Genomic DNA, 27,957 nt, shown 5'->3' with positions numbered 1-27,957 from the left:
TTAAATAAGGAGTTGCAAGAAGCAGAGCCATAAAGTATGAACAATGTGAACATCCAACCTTTTGCAAAGTGGCCAACTGTGTACGTTTCTTTTGAATACATGACAGCATGCTCATTATATATTTGTTAGCACTTGAACAAAACAAGGTCTTCGAATTACAGTACATTTGAAGGAGATTAAAAAGAAGAAAACCAAAGACCTAGCTGCAAATCTGGTGTGATTATTTGCTCAAGGAACTAAAACATGTATGCTTGAATAGAAAGACAATTAATGTCAAGGCCATTTGAAAAAATTTCTAATATCAAATTTTAACATAAGAGTTTCCTGTGATATGAATTATAAGGATAGCTATAAGACCTCATATTAGAGCTCAGAAATATTTCCGTAGAATAAATATTAATGTAGATGTATTCTATAAATAAATGCACTATTGTGTATTCATGATCTGACTTTAGCATTTATGCAGCACACATCATCTTGAGGCTTAGTACTGCAGAAAAGAATTTCATTTGTGTAGATGAAGAGATTACTTCAGTATACAGATCCATGTTTCCATACAGTAATTTTCCCACACAATTATTTCTAAGTTGGTTGTTACGTGGATCAAACTAAACTATCCACAGAAAAGCAGGCCTGGCTGTCTGCCTGGAGCCGGGGTATTCACCATCATAGTGGCTGACTGCTGAGAAAGTTAGTAAGGCATTTTATGGTAGTCCTGCGAATCCAATTGCCTAAAGGTCTGACATTTTTCTAACAGAAATCACAATTCAATGTTTAAACAAAATGTCTACAATTTAAAAATGATAATTATGGCTGAAATACCAAAATTTTAATTCATTCTCACTGAAAAAAATCTAAAAACTGTAGGTGAAGTCTCAAATTTTGTTTATTCTCATCTCTGCATTTAAAGAAATTTATATCCAAATAGTATGATTTAGCACTAATGAGGAACACGCTCTCTTTCTCTTTAAAGGAAGAGGTTTTTGCCCAAGAGTTCACACTGAAAAGTTCAAGTGGTTTCAACCTAACTTTGGGGAAGTGAAAGAGCTTGGGAAATTTACAGAAATTTTTTCCTCTCTCCCTCTCTCTCTCAAAAAAAAAAAAAAATCTGATTTCAGATTCTGTTTTCTGGCTGCAATGAAAAACCTTCTGTTGTTCAGCTTGTTTGCATGAGCTTTTTGTGGGTCTGTTTGTTTTGTCAGAGCATGGTAATAAATACCCATCACCTTTCTATAAGTAAACTGCTTTTTGGCAAGGAAACATAAATATAACCTGGCATATGAAAGTGCCCTCATGGTCAGTGAAACTTTTTAGATATATATATATATATATCAACAAAGGAGTCAGCGTGAGGATTTCTCAACAGCCAAATGGAAACATTCTTTATCATGAGAAAGGGCACTCTATCTTAGCCTTGTAGAGAAACAGAAAGAAAAACTACCTTGACACAGCATCTACAGTCCCAGTATCATTTTTTTAAAAACAAGTATTTTTTCTAAACAGGAAAGAATTCATTCATTTATCTGAAAGGCAGAGTTACAGAGAGAGATCTTCCATCTGCAGATGGCCACGACTACTTCACAACAGGACACAAGGATCAGGGACAGGCTAGGTCAAAGGCAGGAGCCAGGAGCTTCCTCCGCTCTTCCGCACAGATGGCAGGGGTTCAAACACTTGAGCCATCTCAGGTGCTCTGCCCAAGCCATGAGCAGCAAGGTGGATCAGGAGTGGAGCAGCTGGAACAGCTGTGGCTTGAACTCATATGGGATGCTGGCACTTATGGCCTTGCATCCCCACCCCACGATGCTGGGCCGTAGTCTGTATTATTTTGTCTATGTAAACTGACATTCAAATTAACTCACAGCTTAGTAACTTGCTAAGCCTATGATCCTAGGCTACACCTACTCTGATCATGCTTTCCAAAGGTTAACAACTGATTCTAGTCGCACACTGAGGATATTTTCCTAGCAATAAATTGTTTCTTTTTCTTTACATGGCTAATTTTTAGATCATTCAAAAATCCTGCAAATATTCCATAATATTTATGTAACAACAATAACAAACATATTTAATACTGAATTGGTCATTAAAACCTTGACTTTTCTATTTTTCACAGAAGCTACTTACTTATATTCAGAAAGAACAAAATCTGGTTCAGTACTCATTCTATTTCTTGCTTAAAATAGGTACTGTTTCATTATGTTTTTATTGATACTTAGATTTATGTTTTCCATTTTAGTAAGTGAGATGATCTTTTTTTAAAGATTTATTTATTCATTTTTATTGGAAAGGTAGATATACAGAGAGGAGGAGAGACAGAGAGGAAGATCTTCTGTCCAATGGTTTACTCCCCAAGAGGGCGCAAAGGCTAGAGCTGAGCCGCTGAGCCAATCGGAAGCCAGGAGCTTTTTCCAGGTCTCCCACGCAGGTGCAGGGTCCCAAAGCTATGTCCTCAACTGCCGTCCCCGGCCACCGACAGGGAGCTGGATAGGAAGTGGGGCTGCTGGGATTAAAACTGGTGCCCATATGGGATCCCAGCACGTTCAAGGCAAGGACTTCAGCTGCTATGCTATCGTGCCAGGCCCATAAGATGATCTTTAAAGACAAATTTGTATTGAATGTTGTCTGTCTCCTTCCCCTGTTTAGTAAACAGTGCTTCATCAATACTGGATGGCTCAGAAATATCTTTAGCAACTAAACTTGAAATTTGTATTCAATGACTTATGCAATTACTTTGCAAGAAGACAGACTTTTTTCTTTTTTAACAATTTATTTATTTTTATTGCAAAGTCAGATATACAGAGAGCAAGAGAGATAGAGAGGGAGATCTTCCATTCGCTGATTCAGTCCCCAAGTGGCCAAAACGGCCAGAGCTGGGCCGATACAAAGCCAGGAGCCAGGAGCTTCTTCCAGATCTCCCACACAGGTGTAGGGTCCCAAGGCTTTGGGCCATCCTTGACTGCTTTCCCAGGCCACAGCAAGGAGCTGGATGGTAAGTGGGCCCCCTGGGCTACGAACCAGTACCCATATGGGATCCTGGCGCATATAAGGCAAGGAATTTAGCCACTAGGCCACCGTGCAGGGCCAGAAGACAGACTTTCAATCTTGCCATTTATGAAGTGACAATGAGTCAGGGACCCAATATTTTAGTATATATTACATTCTGAGGGCTTGAAATTCAGAGTAGAAGAAAGGCAAATGTGGGATCAGCACAGCAAGTACAGCCACCACTGAACCTCCCACATGGATACCAGTTTATGTCCCAGCTGCTCCACTTGCAATCTCACTCCCTGTTGGTGGCCTGGGAAACGCAGAGGTAAATGCCTGGGTGTTCGGGCCTTGCCCCCACTGTGGGTGACCTGGAACAGTTTCCCAGTTTCAGCCTGACCCAGCCCTGGCCTGTTGCAGCCAACTGGAGAGTGACCACTGGATGAAATATATCTTTCTCCAACTCCAACTTTCAAATAATTAAATCTTTAAGAGGAGGAGGAGGAGGAGGAGGAGGAGGAGGAGGAGGAGAAGAAGAAGAAGAAGAAGAAGAAGAAGAAGAAGAAGAGGAGGAGGAGGAGGAGGAGGAGGAGAAGAAGAAGAAGAAGAAGAAGAAGAAGAAGAAGAAGAAGAAGAAGAAGAAGAGGAGGAGGAGGAGGAGGAGGAGGAGGAGAAGAAGAAGAAGAAGAAGAAGAAGAGGAGGAGGAGGAGGAGAACATGGATCCTGTCAAAACCTTATTAATAACGACACTAAAGGGGAAAAAGGACTCAACTCTAAAAACTGAACAACAAAACCTTAAAAGTCAAGGAAGTCTTCAATTCTTTCAAGTTAAGGCAGTAAAGTTTGACATACTCATTTCATGAATTATTTGAGTCTTTCTCAACATTAAAGCACAACTTAAAAATAAGAGGATACAGTATAAACACATAGATAAGTGGCCAGTTTTGGACTTATGCTGGGCCAACTCTACTTTTTGCAGCAATGTCACCGAGGTGGATTAACTCCTAGCATAGTTTCTTTAACTATAAAGCGGTAATAACAATACAAGCACCTATCTCCCAGGGTTGCTACAGAGATCAAATGTGAGGGATAGTGTTTAATAGCAATGTGAACACTCATCACATAATACATGATAGTCATTTTGTAACATTTTTTTCTTAAAGACCCAAACATTTAACTTGAAACTGGGAGAAAAAAAAACCAGCAGAAGGTTTGACAACCCACTGTGTGTCTTTCTGTAGGTGACCTGGTGCATTCGGCTCTTAGTGCTGCCAGAGAGAGCAACACCCTTGCTTATCAGCACCTTCCCACACTCACACTGCAACACGAGGGAGCCACCAAATGAAAATCCTGTCCTCATTAATTATAAAACTGTATAATATGACTGATGAATGCAATCTGCAAACCTGACTGTCCCTAGAGCAAAGTTCCCAAAGATTTACATACGGTACCACAGGCTCTTCATTACCTAGTCAGGAAAAGGAAGAGAAGCCGCTCCCGTGACGCAGGCTGATCACGGGTACTGAAATAGGAGTAGATCTGAAGCGCAAATAAGACGAGCCAGAAAACCATAAAAAGTACTGGGACGACCAGTTGATTCCACAGGGACATTCCCAGTGCGAGAAGGCCATAGACCTCCACCACCTGAATAAAAACACAAGACACACAAACATCTCTCAGCACCTGAAAGCTGAAATACAGAAAGTGAAAATTTAAGCATGTTTTCTTTTTCTGCAGCATCATTCCAGCTAAATACTTTTGTTTTATACATAATAACATGTTTGTAAAGCTTAAAAAATGTGCTTTTGTTTTAAAAACTACCATACACTCTCAAATAATGGCAATGGTAAGTTGTCCTGACCATTTAGGATTAAAATCAAAATAAGGTCGTATTCAGAACCACGCTACATCAGTAGGTTGGGGAGATTTGGTTAATGCTCTTTTCAGAAGAATCAGTACTAGCATGAGTGGTAGAATTATACTTTCTCAGGGTTTATTCTTCATTGTCAGAGCTGAAAAAGCAGTTCCAAGAAAAAGAATCTTTAACTGTTAGAGAAGTTTACTCTGTTATAGAGCAAATATAGCCTTCCCCTCCCCCCAGACAAATCAACCTCCCTTTCTTTTACTGGGTATTTACAAAGTCACATGTCGCAGTTCATCTGGTTTGCCAAGTACATTAACATCAGCAAAGAGATGTAAACTTGCAGTGTATTCTCACCCAATTAACCAGTTTTCTACGTTATAAAACAAATTCTTAGTAAGAATCAATTGCTAGAATCTGATTCACTCTGAGATCACAGAAGCTTCCAGAGCTACAAAGCACAGAAAAGATGCGGGAGACAGCAGGGTTCTGCCAGGCAGCCAACAAACAGCCACCGGTCCTGGTGGAATCTCTCCCAATGTGATACCACAATGTTTCCGCTAGCTGTAAAGATCAAATATTAAGTCAGAATGCAATGATGTGCAAGTTGCTCCACACTTAAAATATTTTCATCTGTCCAGCAAATACTATTTCTACAACAGAGTCACAATTAGCTTTTATTTTCCCCACCTAGAAAAGATTCACAAAAAGGAAACTGCTCAGTGGACTGTAAAATTATTACTAGAGGCAAACTGATCATGGCTGGTGAGACAGAATTTTCTTTCCTTCCATTCAAGGAAAAGACAAGTTAAAAAAAAAACCCTGTTTCCATTTCTCGCTCATCCAAATTTTTGCAAGTCATGCATTTCAGAACCTATAATTTATTTCCAACAACATCAATTTTTTCCCAAACATGAGAATAAACATTTAGAAAGTAGAAACTTCTTCTTTCATGCTATTAAATGCTTAACAGTTAATAAATATTTATTGAATATCTACTGTTTATTACAAACAAGGATAGCTCAGCTACACAAGACCAAAATCAAAGAAAAAAACACAGATCTTAAATCTACATTTCTTACGGTGAATACAACTCCACCCTGTCCTTGTGAAGTGGCTGGGTCCTCACTGACAGTGTGGAAATAACCTCCTTTTCTTTGGAAGATCCACTTCTGGGAAAGCCAGCCAAGTTAACAGTTGTGTATGCAGAAAGAAAATAGGCTATGATCAAGCGCTTAAGAATTTTTTTTTTCCATTCCTAGTGCCACAAGGCAACATCTTTCCTAGTAGTTTCAGTTCAGTCTCTGAACCTTACACTGTGCTTTTCCAGGTATGTACACAGTGATGACATGCAACAGACCTGCTTTGTATGTTGAAGCTCAACAGTGGAACAGAAACATTAATCTCCCAAATGTCTATTGCTTGTCTCAGGACAATTTGTCCCAGTGCAAAAGCTGAAAACGTACAGGAGGGATCATATTCCAAGAAGCATGTTCCACTGGCTTCAATCCCTATACCTAAACAACATCCATATCATAACCCAGAACTATCTAACTGTTCAGTTTAAATATGACAGGCAAACAAAAAGAAGAAACTGTGAACTACAATCAGGAGAAAACTCAAGATTTGGCCTCTTTGGGTACTTACTATGTTTGTCTTCCTAAGAGCTCTTATATACTTAACATCATCTGCCTAGAACTGAACTTATTGTTTAAATCTCACAGCAACCCTAGAAAAGTATGCTATTAGCTCCATTTTACAGAAAATGAAGCTGGGATTTGGTCTGAAGTTACAGAGCTGAGAGCTGGTAGGTAGCCTTAGGATGGAGACCTAGACATTGTGTTTCACAGGCATTTCATTTTGCTGACACATACCTGAACTGAAAACAGTTGCTGGTTTAAACTGTAGAAAAGAAAGTCATCGTAACTATGATCATGAAAAAAAACGAAGCAGACTGTCACGGAATTTTATCTACCTGTGGGTGGCTTACCTGAACCAATTCTCTGTATGCAGACTTAGCAAGATTATAAGGTACTAAAAGATTAGATCCAAGAAAATAGAGAACTTCCAATCCAGTAAAAATCATAGCAAATTTGTTGATGATAACAATAGTCTCCAGAGGAACAAGGCAGAGTCGTGCTAGCAGAGGAAGCATATGAGCTGAAAAGAGCCAGATTTGCTTCGTTTTCATGACACAGGAGCATAAAGTACACACCACCAACTGACCTAAAACACGGGATAGAATGCATTTAATTTTAAGTATATGGCATCCACAAAATAAAAACAAACCAAAAACACTGTTATAAGGATAACTGCACAGCCTTTGAAGAAGTCTACATTATCTCGGTAATACCTAATGCTAAATTTTTAATTATTTTGCATTTTATTCAAAAGGCAGAGAACGACAGAGAAAGCAACACGGAGATATTCGCCACCCTTAGGTCCTCCCCACACTGCTTGTATCAGCCTGGCCAGGGGTCCAAAACGCAAACTGGGCCTCACTAGAGTCATGCTGGCTGCCCCCTAGGGCATCCCAGCCGGAAGCTGGACCAGAAGCAGAGGAGGGGGACTCAAATCGGGCCTTCTAACATAGGAGGCAAGCATTTCAAGCAGCGCACCAGCCACCGTGCCTGCTGCCAATCACTGGATAATCTTTTAAATCAAGTTTAAGTTACATCTGTCATAGTTACATTTCATTTAAACACTGTAGTTATGTACTGTCTTACAAGCTTTTCTCAATCCATTCCATTTATCTCTCAATACTAAAATATAGCTATTATACACGGGTTTTTTTTAATAGTTGCGTGATATACTACACTGAATTTAAAGTAAAACATTAGAAGGATACTTCAAAAAGTTCATGGATTAAACGGAACTTAAGAATTTCAGTGTAAAAATTTTCTTTTGTAATCAGTGCACAGTTTATCATGATACAATTTCCATGAACACCTTAAAGATCCTTCATAATAGCACCTGGGGTTTTCAAAATATTCCATAACTATAAAATACTTTCTGTATGCATAACTTTAGACATTATGACATCCTTGAATAAACTATTAGGCACATACTTCCTAGCATGGCACACACTTCTTAGCATTTTCTTAGACTAAACTCCTAAAGAGAAGAATTAGTATATCAGAAGAAACGACTGGCGAGGGTTTAACACAAGTTCTATCAGTAGGTCCTCCAGAAACAACTTACCTTTATTTTTACCATCTGCTTACTGACGTCAATACTAAGTACAATTTTGACAGGAAAGAACAGAAACACCTCTAAGTTCTTTAAAACATTGCATTTAATCGGTTGCCAATGGAACTGAGTATATAAAATTACCAGTGAACTGTTTCTTTACATTTCTCTGCCCATTTCCCTGTTGGCGCTTACATCCAATCGTTTGATACACACATTAGTCTTCAGCCATCAGATGACCGTGGTGGCACGTGTGTTAGTATCTTTAGTGACTTTTTGTTTATTCTTTTCTAGAAGTTTCTACTAAAATAATCAAAACAGCTAATGTTTTCCATAATGGTTTCCATCTTTGCTGCTGTGACCAGCTATAGAGCTTCCCTATTCAAGACATTACAAGACCTATCTCTGAGAGGTTTTTTGAAACTTCAGGGGGAGGGGACCAGTGCGGTAGCCTAGTGGCTAAAGTCCTTGCCTTGAACACTCAGGATCCCATATGGGCACCGGTTCTAATCCCGGCAGCTCCACTTCCCATCCACCTCCCTGCTTGTGGCCTGGGAAAGCAGTTGAGGACGGCCCAAAGCTTTGGGACCCTGCACCCGCGTGGGAGACCTGGAAGCAGCTCCTGGCTTCAGATTGGTGCAGCTCCAGCTGTTGTGGCCCTTTGTGGGTAGAAGATCTTTCTCTCCTTCTCTCTATAAATCTGTCTTTCCAATAAAAATAAATGCATCTTTTAAAAAAAGTTCAGGGCCCGGCGGCGTGGCCTAGCGGCTAAAGTCCTTGCCTTGAACGCCCTGGGATCCCATATGGGCGCCGGTTCTAATCCCGGCAGCTCCACTTCCCATCCAGCTCCCTGCTTGTGGCCTGGGAAAGCAGTTGAGGACGGCCCAATGCATTGGGACACTGCACCCACGTGGGAGACCTGGAAGAGGTTCCTGGTTCCCGGCTTCGGATCGGCGCGCACCGACCCGTTGCGGCTCACTTGGGGAGTGAAACATCGGATGGAAGATCTTCCTCTCTGTCTCTCCTCCTCTCTGTATATCCGGCTTTCCAATAATAATAATAAAATCTTTAAAAATAAATAAATAAATAAAAATAAAAAAAGTTCAGAAGAATTAAAAAATATAAGTTTATTTTGGTATTCCCCCCCCAAAAACCAAAGTTTTGAAATCCACTGTTTTTCATATGTTTTTCGTAAGTATTTTGCATACATTTGTTATTTTTACTTTTGAATATGATAGAAAGTAAGTATCGAAATTTGTTTTTTCAAATATTTGGCCAGTTGTCTCAAAACCAGCTGAAGAAAGATTGTCTTTCCCTTCTTGTTTCTGCATTTTAAAGCAAAGGCTATTAATACTTTAAAAAGATAAATCTAACAGATAATAGTCAATAAAAGCAAGCTCATGAATATGACAACTATGGTATCAATAAAAATGCAACAGAGGCAGAAGATACACTTGGGAAATTCCAGAAAAAATTCAGGAGAGGAGCCCATGCTGCAAATCCATATGCAGTAACAGGATTTCCAGAAGGAACAAAATACAAAGCAACAAGCAAGAAATCATCATGAGCTGAAAAGAAAGTCCTCAAAGAATTCACACCCAACACGAGAGAGGAGTGATGCAGGAACAAGATTTTCTTCCCAAAACTGGGGGACTTCTTTCAATTTTTAGAAGTGCATTACTTTAATTAAAAAAAAAAAATTAAATCTGAAGCACAAAAACTCTGAAAGGAAATACTTGGAGGAAATGCTTGAAAAACCAGGAACAAAGAAGAAAGACCTGTCACTCCAGCACCTCTTACTTTCACTCCGCCCAGAGCTGGGAGGCTTACGTTTCCTTGTGTCATGTGATGTGAACTTCCTCTAGCCTCTGAAAATCCCCCTAACCCTAGGCCAGCACATGCTGTGCTCAGCTCGGGGTCACGGCCTTCACTCTTCCTCCTTCACAGCTGACTGTGACTCATGAGACACGTGCACACATTCTCCCCAAGAGAAAACCTCTCAGTCTGTCACGCGGGGACAGGAGGAAAGGATTCATGCCGCTAGAGAAATACCCACTGGAGCTCTAAAATAAGCTGCTTGGTATTGATATGTTTATTCCAACTGGTAATTACAACCAGATCAAATTCATAGTTTATTCTCTGGATGTCAGGATTCCATCATTACAAATATCTGAGTTTGTAACACCCTAACAAATCATGGTATACTCAAATTGCCCGTTTTATTTAAGTGATACTTATGGTTTAAATGGAAAAAAAGGAGTAGGAAGTACAGAAAAAACAAAACTGGAATAAAACAGGCTATTTAACAGTTAAGAATTTATTTAATTCCCACTTAACTGAATTTTAGTTAAGTAAACAGATACCATGGCCACTGTTAAGAATTTAAAGAAACAGGGCCCGGCGTGGTAGCCTAGTGGAAGTCCTCACCCTGCACATGCTAGGATCCCATATGGGCGCCGGTTTGTTTCCCCGCTGCTCCACTTTCCATCCAGCTCTCTGCTTGTGCCCTGAGACAGCAGTCGAGGACAGCCCAGAGCCTTGGGACTCTCTACCTTCATGGGAGATTGGAAGAAGCTCCTGGCTCCTGCCTTCAGATCAGCTCAGTTGTGGCTGTTGCAGCCACTTGGGGAGTGAACCAGCGGATCAAAGATCTAACTCTCTGTAAACCTGATTTTCAAAAAAAAAGTAAATAAATTTTTAAAAACAAAACAAAACACGGGGCCCAGCGCAATAGCCTAGTGGCTAAAAGTCCTCGCCTTGAATGTGCCGGGATCCCATATGTGCCGCTTCTAATCCCAGTGGCCCTGCTTCCCATCCAGCTCCTGCCTGTGGCTTGGGAAAGCAGTTGAGAATGGCCCAAAGTCTTGGGACCCTGCACCCGCATGGGAGACTTGGAATAGGCTCCTGGCTCCTGGCTTCAGAATGGCTCAGCTCTGGCCGTTGTGGCAGCTTGGGAAGTGAATCAACAAATGGAAGATCTTCCTCTCTGTCTCTCCTCCTCTCTGTATTTATCTGACTTTCTAAATAAATAAATAAATAAATAAGTCTTACAAAAAAATTTAAATAATTTAAATTTGTGCAGACATATCACAAAAGAAAGCTTTATAGGCTTTCTAGCAAAGTATTCCAAATATTTCTAATACGCAGTAAATACTTTCATAATTGAATATTACTACTGTTAGATACACCACTTCATGGGATACGATCCTAAAGCAACACATACTTCTGTCTCCCGCTGACTTAAATCTAGCTATTCTACTGCGAGTCTCATATCTTTTAGTCCAGCTCACATTACAGTCTTGATTTAATAACTAAACTTTACAATTGACTTGAAATTGGGATTCCCGAACTCCAGCTGAAGCCTCCTATGGGACTGGACAGAAACCTGCCCTGGGAGAGTTGTTCCTCGACACAGCACGTCTCCGCGCTCAGGTTCACCCGGGGCTGACGCGAGCAGGGAAAGGAGCGGGAAACTGGATGCTGAGAGCGATGTGGTCTTGGTGTTCCCTGGACGTCAGGTGTTCTGTCCCCAGCACTTCTGATGAGTTCTTCTGGAACTGCTCTGATCACTGCAGCACCCCTGGTCGTTGGTGTGCAGCCACCTCTGACTTTTTTGGGTTATTTTCTCAGTTTCTGGGAATCTGGAAGCTCAATTCCTTTTGGGACCTTCTCATTCCTCTAAAGGACCTCTTGAACAAGATCTGAGAAAATCCCACAAGACTCTAAGGCCCTCACCTCCTCCACTGCAGACTCACTCACATCCAGACCACCAAGTGCAGTAAAGCAACACACGACGTTTTACTTCACCTTCAAAACACTGAAAAAGCAGCTAGCTATATATCACACCAGACCTATAATACATAACAAATCATTTTAAGTGTTCTAAAAAGACTCATTTTAAGAAGTTAAAATAGGAGAAAGTAACAAAGTATTTCAGAAAACTTAAAAATTAAAAATATTATCAGTTGGATACTCAGTCTCTATAAAACTTAACAGGAGATTTTAGACTATGTCTGAACAGCACAGATCAAGTGCTCAATAGCCATTCATGGCTTGCTTAGAGCCTATCATCAGACACTACAGGATACCTGCCTATCCCACAAAAGATCGGCCTCTCCAAACACTGAATCCTCCAGATGTAAATGTCTGTGGAGATTTTTCAGGAAAAAAGAGGTCACTCTAATAAGATTCTCCTTCAATCTCCAATATTCAATCTTCTAAAAATCTTATATTTAAAAATCTATTTGAAAGGTAGAGAGATCTTGCATTTATGGTTCACGACCCCCAGTGGCCAGAACAGCCAGGGCTGGGTCAGAAGCAAGTCAGCGGCTTCGTATGGATCTGCCTTGTGCGTGCAAGAGGCCCAGGCACTTGGGCAGTCTTTGGTTGCTTTCCTAGGTGTGTGACCAGGGAGCCAGATTGGAAGTGCAGCGTAGGAGATGCTGGCTGGTAGGTGGCAGCTTTCACAGCTGCTCCATCAGGTCAGCCCCAAGAGTCAACCTCTTCATGTCCTTCTACATGACTGAGTCCAACAGTCATAAAATGGGTTTTCTCTCACTTCCTTTTCTGCCCTTCTGGCATTGTAGGGTCTCAGTATCTCACTTTGAACATCATCTGTATTATTTTTAGACCTTCACCAACATTTGTATTTTTAACATTCTGTTACCTGGCAGTAGCTGATATCTTTCAATAAGTAAATTTAAGCTATTATGTAATTCGTTTTAATCTTTCAAAGTAATAGTTTCCTCTGCCTAAAAATATTCTTGGATACTTAGAATACTCTTACACACAAACGCACAAGCAACTATGGGTTCTGCACAACATGAGTATAAATACATAAACCAAGAAACACCTATCTGTGTGGGGAAAAACAGTCACATTAAGCAACGGTTATATTTGGAAAGAATCTAACAAATAGATTTGTCTAATTTTAAGCAAGTATACATCAATTCTATAAAACAGAGGCAAGGTTGGTTGGCACCCTCCTGTACTATTAAATTATTCTCCAATACTCACCTATCAAGGCTGTGGTAAACCGATTCATGGAGAGAGGTTCTAAGTACATTGGTCCTTCATAGGCAGACTCCAGTTCACTCCTAACATAGTCCCTGGATGAGAAAGATATAAGAGATCAGACACATTCAAAGCACAAACGGAGAACAGAAACAGACAAGTCACAATATTCTTACCAAGTGCACTATCTTAATAATGTCTCTTTTCATATGGAAGGGAAAACTTAGCTATGATGAATTATACAGAAAGGGACTCCAATTCCAACTTTCACACACTGGAAACAGACACTACTGCAAATAAATTTTACTATGCACAAAAGGCCATGAAAGCTATACTTGGTGAATTTTTCTTGCTTCTCATGGCCTCATCAAATTATTTTATGCCCAGTAGAAGTCAGTAGAGACATCATCTCTCAATCTTACTGGTTAATTGATAACACCTAATGCTTATACATTCAACTGTCTCCCCCCTTTTTTTTCCTGCTTATACTCTCCTATCTTATATCCCACCAAATTTGGTCCCCAAATACATGTTGTTAAAAATAAAATCAAACACCATTAAAAAAAATTGGCTCAGGTCAATAGTTAAAAACCATTTCAACATTACAGGGAGTCTGTAACGAGAATATTTAAGTGGGCTACATATCTATTTTGTAATAGACGTTGGGTCAAACAAAATATTCCTTTCAAAAGTTAATTCATTTAGCAGAAACAACGGGCTGTAAGCAATAACCAAAATTCATTTTACACTCTAAGGATACACAGGCAGAAAGCACAATAATAATTTAAGTTAACTGGCAATGCTAAAAGATAGCTGTTCAATTTTTTGGCATCAAAGGGAAGTTTGTAAAAAAAAATCTTTTCAACTGTTAAATGCTACATTCACTGTACTTTTAAATAGTTAAAATATTTCAAGTATTTCTGAATAAACTTATACATATGTATTTACTTTTTCCATGAAATTACTTCCTGTTAGGCAACCAAGCTGAATTCCTTTGGCATAGCATAGCCAAAAAGGAAAGAGCTTTACATAATTAGCCTGGGGAGTACAGCCCTCCCCCCCCCCGCCAAATCAAAATGTATAAATAAAATAATTTTTTAAGATTGGGAACAGTTTTGGAGATGATTAGAAGATCAATGACTAAATCACAAGCAACTAAGCCCAATGCTCCTTGGTCACCCGATGACTACTGCTCACCCACACTGTATTAATAATCTTCTGCCAAAGAAAAAGTCACATTCTGTAGAAGAACAATTTCAATGTCATGACTGTTAACCTAAGGCCATTTTATTCCTGAAGGAATATTTAGCAATGTCTGGGAACATTCCTGGTTGTTAACAATTAGGAAGGTGAAGGTGTTACTGGCACCTGGCTGGGAAAGAACAACACTGCTAAAAAAATGCCAGTGAAGGGACAGCCCCCAGCAGGGAGCATTACCAGGCCCAAGTGTCAAACCTGTGGCATGCAGGTAACCATACTTCAAAGACACAAACATTACACGTACAAACAGTCCATTAATAGCTGTAACCATGAATGTAATTGTCCTTTTATAATTTTAGGATAGAAAGCTAAAATTTTTAAATTTTAAATAATCCAAAAATATAAATGCCATTACTATTTACAAAGTCCTTGAAATGTTATTACCGAAACAAACTTAGAGTTAAAAGAGATACAATCCTGAGACCAACTCATACTTAGGTCTTGAAAGTCCAGTAATTTCTTTGGGCTACAGTATATCCCTCTACAACAGGGACACTTCCAGCAGAAACCAGGGAAAACCCAGGGACAGAAAGCAGCTGGTTGCCAGGGACTGGAGGAAATGAAAGGAACTGCTTAATAGGCACTGCATTTTATTCCGAGGTAGTGGGAATTTTGAAATAAAGTGATAAAGGTGATGGTGATACGCACAATGAATGTACTAAATGCCACTGAGTCAGTCACTTAAAAACAGTCGATTTTATGTTACGTGGATTTTATAAACCAGGGGTGTTTTACCCTGATTACTCATGGTATTGTATCAGTGATGTTCTGAAATACAACTCAGAAAACTCAACGCTTTTCCAAAACTTCTTCCTGCTGAGACATTTGTTAGTCATTCGGCCATGCTTCACAGCCTATTTTAGTTATTCCTCACTTACAAAGTTTGTCTTTCTCTAAGGGTATATCTTAAATTATAATTCCACATAACAAAACTTGTTAGGAAAAAAGTATTCTCTGTAATGTTTAAATAGATTTATTTATTTAGTTAGTTATTTACTAGAATAGGACACTAAGGGAGGTCTGCATCTCAGGAAAAGAAATCATCAGCTTTTGCTCCCAGACACCTTGAGGTTAAGCAGCATCCTCCCTTGCTTATCATACTTTGTCCTCTGTTAGGACCCCAGGAGGAGCTCTCACCAACCTGTCCCTTTCCTATCCAACTGAACTCTCCGTATCAATTATTTTACTCTAGAAAATCAGTACTTCCCCTCTGTCCCTTTCCTCATTGCTCAATTCCCTTCTCTCTCCAGACAGTTCTGGCTGACATCTCGTTAAGATCCACTTCAGTGAAGGTGGCCAGGCACCAGAAGAAGCCTGCAGACTCTCCCACTGGGCCAACTGGGTTTAGCTTGCCAGAACCAGAGGGAACTAGCACAACCATGCAGCCCCTACGGCAAAGAACTGAAGTAAGTACCAGTGTGAAGCAATATTTGTATCTCTAACTTATGTACAACTCCGGGGCATCTCTTGCTGGCAATGAGAACTCTTGGTTACTCAATCCCCCTAGAGACTCACTCACAAGATAAATACAAGACAGTAAAACAGGAAGGAGCCAAACAGGATATACTACCTCTCATTTTAGATCAATAATTAGTTTCTAGATCAATAATTGGAGAAAGTCACAAAGTTGCACATTTTAATATTTTATTCCAATAAGCTATTCAAGAGACATTATGACGTTTCAATTTAGAGGACTAAAAATAGTAAAATACATTTATTATGTCAGAAGCAAGAATTTCTGCTATTCTATGAACTAAATCATACCTTTTCTTTAACTCTCTTTTCAATTGTGCAATCTGTAGAATCCTAACAACCCTGAGCACAGTATGTCAAACACTCCTCAAACCCACCTCCCTTTTCTTTTGATGGAAATTGTTTGAAGGCATAATGAACACAGAAGATAAACGAAAAGGGTCTCAAAGACAAACTGAAGTTAAAAAATTCTTAGTCAACAAAGAGAGAAGTCAAAGAAAATAAACCAAGCAACCAAAGAAATAAATAAAAAAGAAAACCTCTGTGTGTTTGCAACTTCACCAAATGAGGAAAGGCCTCTATGTACAGTAGTCTTTACGCTCTGACTCTCCAGCCCCCTGCTCTTGTGTCCTCAGCAACTGAACAGTTCATTTACTGAAATTGTCTTGACACCTTTATCCTCTCTCTCCACTTTGTTTCTGGATTCCTAGGTATTTAGCAGTTGTTTCTGATGATAAAATAGATCAAATATTGAAAGTCTATTTTCCTGTTCAATATTAATGAAAATGAAATATAAAGATGATAAAAATCACTTTGCAAATTCTTCTACTTAGAGAAGTGGCTCAACAGTGGGCAGCTATGCTCCTCAAGAGACAACATGTAGCAGTTCAGGGTTACTTTTAGTTATCATCGCTGCTGGCAAAAGGGTCCAGTGGCATGCTAGTAGGTAGGACAGAATAGCCTTCACAGAAAGCAGATCCCAGGCCAAATGTCCCTTGTCCACAGGCAGAAAAATCTTCAGTGTACAGCTTGAATTACAGAAGTTTTCATAAAATAGAAATCTAGGGACCAGCAATGTGGTATAGGGGATTAAGCCGCCACTTACAGTGTGGACATCTCATATAAGTGCTGGCTCAAGATCCGGCTGCTCCACTTCTGATCCAGCTTTCTAAAATGTGCCTGGGAAAGCAGCTGAGGATGGCCCAAATGGCTGGGCCCCTGCACACACTTCAGAGACCTGGAAGAAGCTCCTGGCTCCTGGTCTGGTCTGGTCTAGCTCTGATTGTTGCAGTCATTTGGAATCAGCAGATGGAAGACATCTCTGTCTCTCAAATAAATAAGTCTTTAAAAAAATAATACTAAAATAGGACCTGGTGCAATGGCTCAATTAGCTAATCCTCCCCTGGCAAGCACCAGGATCCCAAATGGGTGCTGGTTTGTGTCCTGGCTGTGGCACATTCTGTTCAGCTTCCTGATTACGGTCTGGGAAAGCAGCAGTGGATGACCTGAAATCCTTGGGACACTGAATCCACATGGGGAGCCTGGAAGTTCTTGGTTCCTGGCTTTGAATCGGCTCAACTCCAGACACTGTGGCCATTTAGGGAGAGAATCGACAGAGGAAGATCTTTCTCTCTGTTAATCTGCCTTTCAAATATAAATAGATACATAAATAAATACATAAAATTGAGAGTTAGTTATTTGCGTTTTCCACATAGGTTAAGGCTACATTTAAAACAAAGCATACAAACCCAACAGTCACAATAATAGCAGTATTATTTTCATCTTTTCAAATCCACCTCTACCTGGCCTTGAACTCAAGTCACATAGAATATCAATACACTGGTTCATAAATCTAGTAAATCAAGGAATTCAATACTGCAGGTGGTTTTAAAGGAAAGCACACAACCACATGGTCATGCCCATGTACAAAGCTTTTCCTCTTTTTTCCTTTAATTATGGATAAGTCTTCTGTCCGGCAGCGATGGATTTGGTGCAGAGAGGAGACAATTAATAACACGTGTGGACTACCTACTGATGGTCAACAGCAACCACTAGCATGTCGCATAAGCTGATTGAGGCGATGGACTGTGCCGGACCCTGTACTGGTATACACACACAAGAATCAGGTCTGGGATCACCTCAGATGAAGCTTCTATGGGAATCCCCCCAGCTGAACTATTGGACTCAGAACCCCAACCATGGAGAGAATTGCAGGTTCCATGGTCTGACCGTGAAGTGCATGGGTCAGAGCTGGGCCTCCTCAGTGGATTAGACGGAGCAGTAAACAGCATATCCAGGTATACCTGGAGGATATGGGAGGACACTGCAATCTGCAGAGGACACCTGGTACCAAAACAGAGGACAAGGACAGAACAAAGTGACCAACTACCCCAGCAAAGAGTTGGCGGTGCATATCCTGGCAAACAGAGACTCGAAGGTGGACTATGTCAGCTAGAGGAGTCTGGAAAGATTTCATTGTGACTGGAGTGGCCAGGTCGGCAGTAGTTCAGATTTGTTGAACTATCAAAACCCTTGAAGCACGTCCCTGCAATGCTTGGGAGGTTGGATGTGGCTTCTTATCCCTCTCCTCCCCCCAGATACAGGAAGGAAAAAGATAATGTAAAAACAAAACAAACAATGAAACAAATAAAAAAGAAGTAGTAGTAGTAGAGGATGTCCCAAAGCCTTGGCACCCTGTTTCCATGTGGGAAACTCAGACAAGGTTCCTGGCTTCTGATAAGCTCAACTCTGGTCATCGTGGCCACTTGGGGAGTGAACCAAGGGGCAGAAAATCTTTTGCTCTATTTCACCTTCTCTCTGTAAATCAGCCTTTTCATTGGAAAAAAAAAAAAAGTAAATAATTCCTATAATTCAAAAATAAAAAGCCACATCATCTTAAGAAATGATCAGCAAAGTACCCAAAGGTTTACAAATGGTTAATGAACATCATTAGTCAACAGGGAAATAAAACTGAAAATCAAAATATTTCTTTCTCACCCACACTTACTAAAAAGAATCTACTGAAAAAGACATTCGTAAGTATTGGCAAGGATGTAATGGAAATAGTTTTATATTCAATCTGATACTAAACATTTTTTCAGGGCAAGTGCTTCGCTAAGTGGTTAAAATGCTGCCTGAAATACCACACCCCACTACTGGAGTACCTGGGTTTGAGTCCTGGCTCCAATTCTAATTCCTGGCTTCATACTATTCACGCCCCGGGCAGCAGATGGGACAGGTTCCTGCTGCTCCCATGCAATACCCAGACGGAGTTCCTGGCTCCTTGTTGCAGCCCAACCCAGCCCTGGCTGCAGGGCTCCTGGAGAAGCAAGCAGATTCAGGAGTCTTTCTCCCTCGTCTCTTTGTCTTCCAAATAATGAAACAATTTTTTATAAGGATATGTTATAAAGATATTCATTTTAAAAATAAATAACATAAAAATAGAAATAATTTTCTTTCCACTATGTTTGCTATCTTTTTCAGAATGAAAAAAACTGGATTTAGGTAAAAGTCTGAGATTTTCTATTCCTATTGGTGCACTTCTGTTTTTTTCATTTGTAAACCTCAAAGAATTGTAATAAGGATCAAAATGAAAAACAGAACTAGAAAGCATCTTGCCCATTATAACAGTTTATTTATAAAATAAGCTTAAATTTCCTGGTAATAAAAGCAAACTTTAAACATTAGGGGAAAAAACCTGAAATTACAGGAACAAATGTCAGAAGACATCTTACAGAGTTTGGGTGCCCTTTTCCCTTACATAATGGAATTTTTGCCTTTGGAAATGTCTGCACATTAGCACTGTAGATAAACACAGAGCAACATGGTTTTAAACCAAATGGAAACCAAACTTTTAACTTCAAGAAAACTGGGACTGTAATAGTTCTATTTGCTTCTTTTTTTTTTTTTAAGATTTTTATTGCAAAGTCAGATATATAGAGAGAGGAGAGACAGAGCAAGATCTTCCATCTGATGATTCACTCCCCAAGTGAGCACAACCGCTGGAGTTGCACCAATCTGAAAGCCAGCAGCCAGGAACTCTTCCAGGTCTCCCATGTGGGTGCAGGGTCCCTAGGCTTTGGGCCGTCCACGACTGATTTCCCAGGCCACAGGCAGGGAGTTAGATAGGAAACATAGCCCCCAGCATTAGAACTGGCGACCATATGGGATCCTGGCACATTTAAGGCGAAGACTTTAGCCTCTAGGCCATGGCACCGGGCCCTATCTGCTTTTCACATCGAGATTTTCCTGATTGTTTTTCAAAACCATATCACCTATAAAAAGTTTTTTATTACACATATACACCATAGAATACTAACATCAGAAAAAAACTGTTTTCTAAATAATAATACACAAGGAAATGGTCACAAACATTGCTGTATTCTTTTTTTTTTTTTTAAAGATTTATTTTATTTTCATTACAAAGTCAGATATACTGAGAGGAGGAGAGACAGAGAGGAAGTGGAGTGCCGGCATTAGAACCAGCGGCCATATGGGATCAAGGCGAGGACCTTATCCACTAGGCCACACTGCCGAGCCCATATTGCTGTATTCTTAACCCAAGATGTTAAGTGTTAAAATTCACTGAGCATTTACTTTGTATCAGAAATCGACTCATCACGTTGGATTTTACAACAAACAACTCCTACAGGTGACGAAATGATGGTATCAACTCAAGTTTATGTGGCAGCAAATAAGGAACCAAGCACCAATCCATCTCTCCAAGAAATATTTGTGATTCTTAGGTGCTCAAGCGCTGACACACACCATAATGCTGACTCCAGAGCCCAGAAACCAATTACTGTTTATGTTCTGCAGACAGGATTTTTGTTTTTAAAATGAACAGATAGGGTCAGGCATATGCCCTAGTGATTTACAATCCCACAACCCATGTCAAAGTGTCTAGGTTCGGGCCTGGCGTGATAGCCTATTGGCTAAAGTCCTTGCCTTGAATGCCCCAGGATCCCGTATGGGTGCCGGTTCTAATCCCGGCAGCTCCACTTCCTATCCAGCTCCCTGCTTATAGCCTAGGAGAGCAGTGAAGGATGGCCCAAAGCCTTGGGACCCTGCACCCATGTGGGAGACCCATAGGAGGCTCCTGCTCCTGGATTTAGATCGGCTCAGCTCTGGCCACTGCGTCCATTTGGGGAGTGAACCAGCAGATGGAAGATCTTTCTCTATCTCTTCTCCTCTCTATATCTGATTTTGCAATAAAAATTAAATAAAACTTTTTTTAAAAAAAAGTGTCTAGGTTCAATCCCCAGCTCTAATTTCTGATTCCAGCTACTGCAGACCCTAGCAAGTAGCAGTAATATCTTAAGCAATTAGTTCCCTACCATCTATGTGGCAGACCTGGATTCAAGTTCCCAGTTCCTGGCTTTGGGTTGGCCCCGCCCCACCCTTTGCAGGCATTTGGGGAGTAAATCAGTTTGGGATGTCACTTTAATTCTTTCAACTTCTGCTACTGCTCATGCCAAGCATGATGTCAAAGTTGCAACATCTGGAACTGTGAGGGTAGTACTGCACTTCCTGTCATCTTAACTGTCAAGTGAAGCTGTGTTCTACTCAACACCGAAAACAGAGCCCTTCTTTGTTTTCTGTCACTCAAATGAGTGACCTCTCTCAGCAACAAAGCGTAAACACATAGGAACAGGCTGTGAAGGGTTTGGGGCTTCACAATGAGACAGACATCATCATGTCTGTGTCAGCACAGGCCGTTGGACTTCCAGTTGAGCTTAGCGGAAAAACACTACAGACAGTTTACCTTGTTTTCACCACCCCGTCTAAGAACTGGAACATACCTGAGTGAAAACTGAGCACCACCCCAGATACTGAGTCTGAATGATAATATCCATTGAGAAAACTCATTTTGAACACATACCAGTGCCTCAGCATCTTAATGGTACTCACAGAAAAGGAAATGATTTACGTTCAGTGATGTATTTTAAAAATAGGGTCACATTCTTACCTGGAGATTTGATGACCAGCATAGAGGAGCAGGGCAGTCAAAAAATAGAGATAAAGCTGAACCAGGTGCTGCCTGGGCAATGTGAGCAGCACAACACTTAAGATATAGCCTGTTAAAAAACAAAAAGATATAACCTGGTGCAGACATTGAGAGAGAAATCAAACAAGAGTCTTCCTTAGAATCCCAATTAATCACGCTAATAGAAACAGCTTGGAATAAACTATTTTCCAACTAGTTTTCAACAAGTTCTGAGGTTTTCTGTTGCAGTGCAATAGTAAATTCAGCCTATCACTCTAGGATTTCTGTTTAATATATAAAGCAGTTGGAAGAACTGAGTATATTAATGTCAATCTCTAAGGGTTCCCCGTTCACTTGATTGAAGATCCTATTTCCAGAGTTGGTGTGTGGTGTAGCCAGTTAAGTGGCTACCTGTAAGGTTGGCATTTCACACAGGCACTGGCACAAGTCGGTCCAACTACTTGGGTCCCTGCCGCCCACATGGGAAACCCAGAACCAAATGAAGCTCTTGACCCAGCCCCAACCACTGGAGCCACTTGAAAAGTGAACCAACAGATGGAAGATCTATCTCTCTAACTGCCTCTCAAATAATCTTTTTTTTTTTTTAAAGATCTTATGTCTCCAACTTCTGAAAATGCTTTATTTCCTGTATTGTCAATCATTGCCTTGACAAGGGTACCTTTGTTGCAAAGGATACACAGAGCTCTTCAATAAAAAAAATGATTTTATACCAATTTTCCTTTTTCTTACCACCTGCTTTGTTTATTCTACTGACAAATATTTCAGTATTTGGCCCCATGACTCTATTTCCTCCTTTATTTTCTACAGTCCACAAAACCTTTATAAGCCTCCTAAACTCTCCTACTCTAAAAAAGCCTGAAATCAGCAATTGCACACTTGTCAAACCCAGGACACCTGCTTCTCCGCGGTCCTCCATGACGTAACCACCCTCAGAACAATGTTTACTCTTGAGCTTGTGACATGGACTTTCTTTTACCCTAGCTTCCCCCGGCCTCTACTAGCTTTGCACCTTCCTAAGCAAACACAGGAAACTCAAAGGGATCAGGGATAAAGGGGAGTGACTGCTGACTTCCAGGTATCTTCTGAGCCGAAGGCTGAAAGGGGTTTCCAAAGGTCCTGTAAATTGTAGATGAAAGGCTGCTTAAGTTTGACTTGGCCCTCAACGGATGAGCAATTTCTTACAAGGCATTCTTACACTAGGCAAAATGAACAGCAGAAACAAAAATCGCACATTAACAAAGGATGCTCTTAGTGGACAGTAAATTCTGTAGGCCAGACTAGAATTGAGCACTAACAAAAAAGGTAAAAAGAGTGTAGAATGGACTAATGATTCTCCATTTAGATACTTGTTTAGGTAAATTACTCAACCGCATTAAAAAAAAAAGATGTTTGCATGTCAAAATCTCAAGGTGAATCAGAGAACTGAAACTACAAAAAATATTTTCAATCCTTAACAAAGGGTTAATTTCCCTAAAGTATCCCAAATTCCTGCAAATTATTACAAAAAAAAAAAAAAAAGCATACAGCATAGAAAGCTGAGTGAGATGTGGGGTGAGAATTCTTCCAAGAAATACAATTTTTCTTAACACACAAATAAGTTAAATCTTGTATAGTGATGGCATAATAGACTACTATTTCCAGATGTGAAGATACAATGCAATACGCATCCCTACTTCCAACTCAAAGATGAACTCCCAATGAAACTGTTGGACATACCCTAGACAATGGGATGCTGGACTGATACTGTACCAGCAATGTCGGGGCACGCTTAAATAAGAAACTGATGAAATTATGACTCCTTATGAAGGGATATACTATTGTAATAACATGGGTAAACCAGCCACGTGTGGGAATTGGGCTGGGGGTGGGGGGAAACTCCAGACCCTATAGAATTGTACCATAAAATTAAAAAAAAAAAAGTAATAAGTTAACTCTTGCTCATAAAAGAGGAACCAAATCAAAACTACACCAAGTTAAAAAAACAATGTTTTATTTACTAGAAATACAAGTTCGATAATGCACTATTGTGAAAAGATGTAGGATTTCTATAACACTCAAACATTGTAGATACAAAATGATGAAACCCTACAAAGAATGATACATATCAACATCACAAATGTATATTCTCTCAAGCCTTTCAATTTCATTTCTAATAATTTAGCTTCAGGCTGTATCTGCACCTGCTGAAATTATGGCTGTGCAGTTATTCAGTACATCACTGTGTGAGCAGGACAGATAGCATCTAAAATGTTCACAAGTAGATTTGCTAAAGCCATTACAGAAATGTCCTTAAGAGGATACTGCTACACCACTGGAAAACAGAACTGGGAACAGGGAGAAATGAGCCCTTAACCTCTAACCAGAGTATTAAGATTTGACACAATGCAAAGCGTCAACATAAAGCAGAGCACAAAACTTCACTAGCAGTCACAGCTCCACAGCACATAAGCCAACACAATCGGGATTCAGAACCATATCCGTTTTGCGATCATCCGAGCAGAAAAGGGAAAATACAGATATATTTGCTTAAGTAGACAAAAAACATCCCTAGAATTCTAAGACAAAAATAATAGCTCCTGATTGGGACTCACTTTGAGAACCTGGTCTATGTGGAACATAGAAGATACTTCTCACTATACTTCTTCATAAAATTTAAAAATACAGTTTTTTTAAAATGAATCTAAGTGTAAAATTCTGCAAAATGCCTCACTGCATACGTACTACATAACTTTTTGATGGAGCTTACTCCATCTGCAAACTGTTGAAGCTGAAAATATCCACTCGTGTTCATCACCAAGGTTCCTCTCCCTAGGCATGCACTGAGTGTTTTAGAAAGCTCAGCCCAGCTGACTTCCCAGTGTGACAGGCCCAAGATGAACTTAACTGGACCAGAACCTTCGCCATCCCTAATATGGAGCTGTTCTCAGAAGTATTTCAATTTATTCAGAAGTAACATATGATTAGCACATTTTTTTTAATCACAGGGTGAATTACTTTGCTGATTACGGTAAAAATCTTTGCCAAGTGCCTAAGTGTTTCACAACTGACTAGTATTACTTTCCATAAACTGTCTAACATACAAAGCCTTTAATAAAGGGCTGAGAATTATAGTGTTTTGCAACATAAAGGAACCTTCTCATTACACACACGTTCCCAAGGTGGTGCCAGCTACAGGAGATGAGCTTAGTGAGCCCAGACATTCTGTCGCTTGTGCAGAGCCCTTTCAACCATAGCACTCTTCTCACGGTGGCTTTCCTGGTGCTTTTAGCAGCTAAACTGTGGAGCCCAGAAAGTCCCACCATAGATTAAAATACATCCCACAGACACAAAAGCCTTCACAGTTTTATGAATGGTGTGCTTTGTGACGGGAAATTCTAATAAAAATATTATTAATACTCATGATAAAATACCCTTCAGACCACAACAGCAATGATAAAAATATATATATATATTGTGAAACTCAATAAATACAAACTAAAAACTAACCTAAAACTTAGGAACCTAAAACTTAGGATCATGACTTTTATTCAGGAGGGATTTTATTTTTCTCATGTCTGTATTTCCCTATTCTCTCATCATTATTTCTACTACTAACAATTATTATTCTAGGAGTACTTTTTAAGAAAGAAAATATTTTGTACCATTTACCACATTTCATTTAATTGAAATAAACATTTTTATCTTCAATGGATATTAATATTTTAGTTTCTCTCAGGAAACAATAAATATTACATTTCAAAGACCTTATCTTCTGTGGCAGGCATGTGGCACTGTGCTTAAACTGTCATTTGGGATGCCCATCTCCTATCTCAGAATGCCAGTATTCAAGTCTTGATGCCACTCCCAATTGTAGCTTTTTGCTAATGCATCCTAGCAGGCTGTGGGGCTGGCTCAGATAGTCCCTTGCCACCCACATGGGAGATCTGGAGAAAGTCCGGCTCAGGCTCAGGGGTGGTGGGGATCTGAAGAGAGAATCAAGTGAATGGGAGCCGGCTCTCTCTCTTTTAGCCTCTCAAAGACAACAAATTTTTGAATTACTATCACACTCTAAAACAAGAATGAATGAAAGGAAGTCAAATGTCTGGAGAATAATTTCTCATAACTTACATTTTATCATACTGAAACCCAAAAAATGTTTTCTTCTGTCTTCTACTTTTACATAATAAAATAAATCTCAAGACCACCTGCCATGCTCTTGTTCTAATAATTTCATGCCATGATAAGACAAATGGAACAAGAATTAAGATTAATAAATATTTACCAAAGTTTCCCTAAGATTTCTAACTGAACCTCACTTTTGCACAATTCAAAAATATACAAAGACATAAATCAGAATGCTCACTATAGGGTCAGAAAATGTGATGGAGCCACTTACCTACATAATGCATATTAAGAGCCAAATACTTATACTGGAAAAGGGGGTTGTTGTTGAGGCTACTTCTTTGGATCTGCTGGAAAAAGGAGCTGACATCCCATCGGTACAGGACATCCAACAACATGATGCTGGGGACCCGCAGGGCAACATTTAACACTGCCTCCAGTTTCTCCTTTGCAGCCATGTTTTGTCTGTTTTGTATTTTCTTTTTCTTGGAGCAGACCTAAAATTCAGAAGACACAGCATGTAAAAAGAAGTCAATATAAACTGTTTTTAGATATTACCTTATAAATGCACCAGTTGGGTCATACACTACGCAAAAACCATTCAAATACATAAAACTCCCTGGCCATATCTATTATTTTTAGGTATTTATAAAATTAGTTTTGCATTGTTTTCACAATGATACTTTAAAGACTGCCCAAGTTTATAATTCTTACTAAATACGCAATTCTCAAAATTCATTAAAACAAAACAAAACACAACAAAAAAAAACCCTACTATCTCCAAACACAGACAATTAGCAACAAAACACCCAGTAAGGGCCTGGCATAGTAGCCTAAAGGCTAAAGTCCTCACCTTGCTTCTATCTGCTTGGAACCAGTCAGTTCATATCCCAGTTGCTCCACTTTCCAACCAGCTCCCTGCTTGTGGCCTGGGAAAGCAGTCGAGGACGGCCCAAAGCCTTGGGACCCTGCACCCACCTGAGAGACCCGGAAGAAGCTCCTGGCTCTTTGGATTGGCCCAGCTCTGGCTGTTGTGGTGACTTGGGGAGTGAATCAGCGGGTGAAAGATCCTTCCCTTTGTCTCTCTTCCTCTCTGTTCATCTGACTTTCCGGTAAAAATACATATTTAAAATAACAACAACAACAAATACCCAGTAAGAATACTGTGCTTTGGAGTTACCTTGATACCATGTGCTCCTCAGGAGCAGCAGGCAGCTTCAGGGGCCTGCAGGGGGTCCTTCTGCCCCACCCCCCAGCTGGTGGCAGCAGAGGTGTCTCCAGACTGGGAAGCCCATGTGCCAAATGCACTGTATGAAGCCCTCGGACCGCCGGGCAGCATCACACTCTAGGGACTTGGGTGTGTAGGTTACTGGGGTATGGGTTATAGCACAAGTGAGGCTGAACGGAGGACCTCAGGGTTCATGTCCAGAAGAGAAATGACTACTGTGGTACATCAATGGACAAGGCCACTGTAATTTTAGGTAAGCGAAGGTGCTGAGTCTGAGCGGTTTGGAGGGGAAATGGGAAACCTTTAAAGGTCAGCGTGAAGCACCAGCACACATGGGAGACCTGAGCTGTGGTAGTTAGTATCAAGCATCACCGAGCACCACTCTCTGGAACACACTAAAGCCAAGGCCAGAGCCTACCAGACAGGGAAAGATCACAGTAACCACCTATGAGAGTTGGATCAGGGGAAGGATGAAGTTAGGATAGGCCAAGATAATAACTAGCAAGTGAGAGAATCAGGGCTTGTGGCAGAATCTGTGGGGGATAAGTGGGCTTACTCCTGTGGAACTACAATCTCCGCTGGCACGCCCAAGAACTGTGGATGGGAACAGGCCTGGCTAGGAGGCTAAGGGGGCACACCAGCTGGGTTGAGCATACCACTGGTGAGCACTGAGAGCTGGGCTGAGTGCAGCACACTGGTCTGGCCACAGCTATAGCCTCCTTTGGTGCAAATATGGACTGGAACTGGGAAACAGCAGACTGTGCTACACTCCAGCATCCACTGGTACTCGAGTGCCAGGGTGGGTGTAGAATGGGCTGGGCTGGGTCTTGACTCCT

General features: G+C 40.4%; 1 protein-coding gene across 1 annotated transcript in view; it reads right to left on the bottom strand.

The window, feature by feature from the left end:
* The window catches only part of RNF145 (ring finger protein 145), a 46,673-nt gene that overhangs the window by 10,534 nt on the left and 8,182 nt on the right, over positions 1-27,957 (bottom strand). The window contains exons 2-6 of the mRNA XM_058677242.1: positions 26,168-26,390; positions 21,754-21,862; positions 13,056-13,147; positions 6,841-7,076; positions 4,458-4,633 (exon numbers count right to left, since the gene is read on the bottom strand). Of these exons, the coding sequence (XP_058533225.1) occupies positions 4,458-4,633; positions 6,841-7,076; positions 13,056-13,147; positions 21,754-21,862; positions 26,168-26,351 (797 nt within the window). The 5' untranslated portion in view covers positions 26,352-26,390. The remainder of the gene's footprint in view (positions 1-4,457; positions 4,634-6,840; positions 7,077-13,055; positions 13,148-21,753; positions 21,863-26,167; positions 26,391-27,957) is intronic.

The sequence above is a fragment of the Ochotona princeps genome, chromosome 19, assembly GCF_030435755.1.
Source record: "Ochotona princeps isolate mOchPri1 chromosome 19, mOchPri1.hap1, whole genome shotgun sequence".
In the NCBI taxonomy this organism is placed as follows: domain Eukaryota; kingdom Metazoa; phylum Chordata; class Mammalia; order Lagomorpha; family Ochotonidae; genus Ochotona; species Ochotona princeps.
Note: the sequence above shows the minus strand (reverse complement) of the source record. Positions and strands in the feature narration are given on the sequence as shown.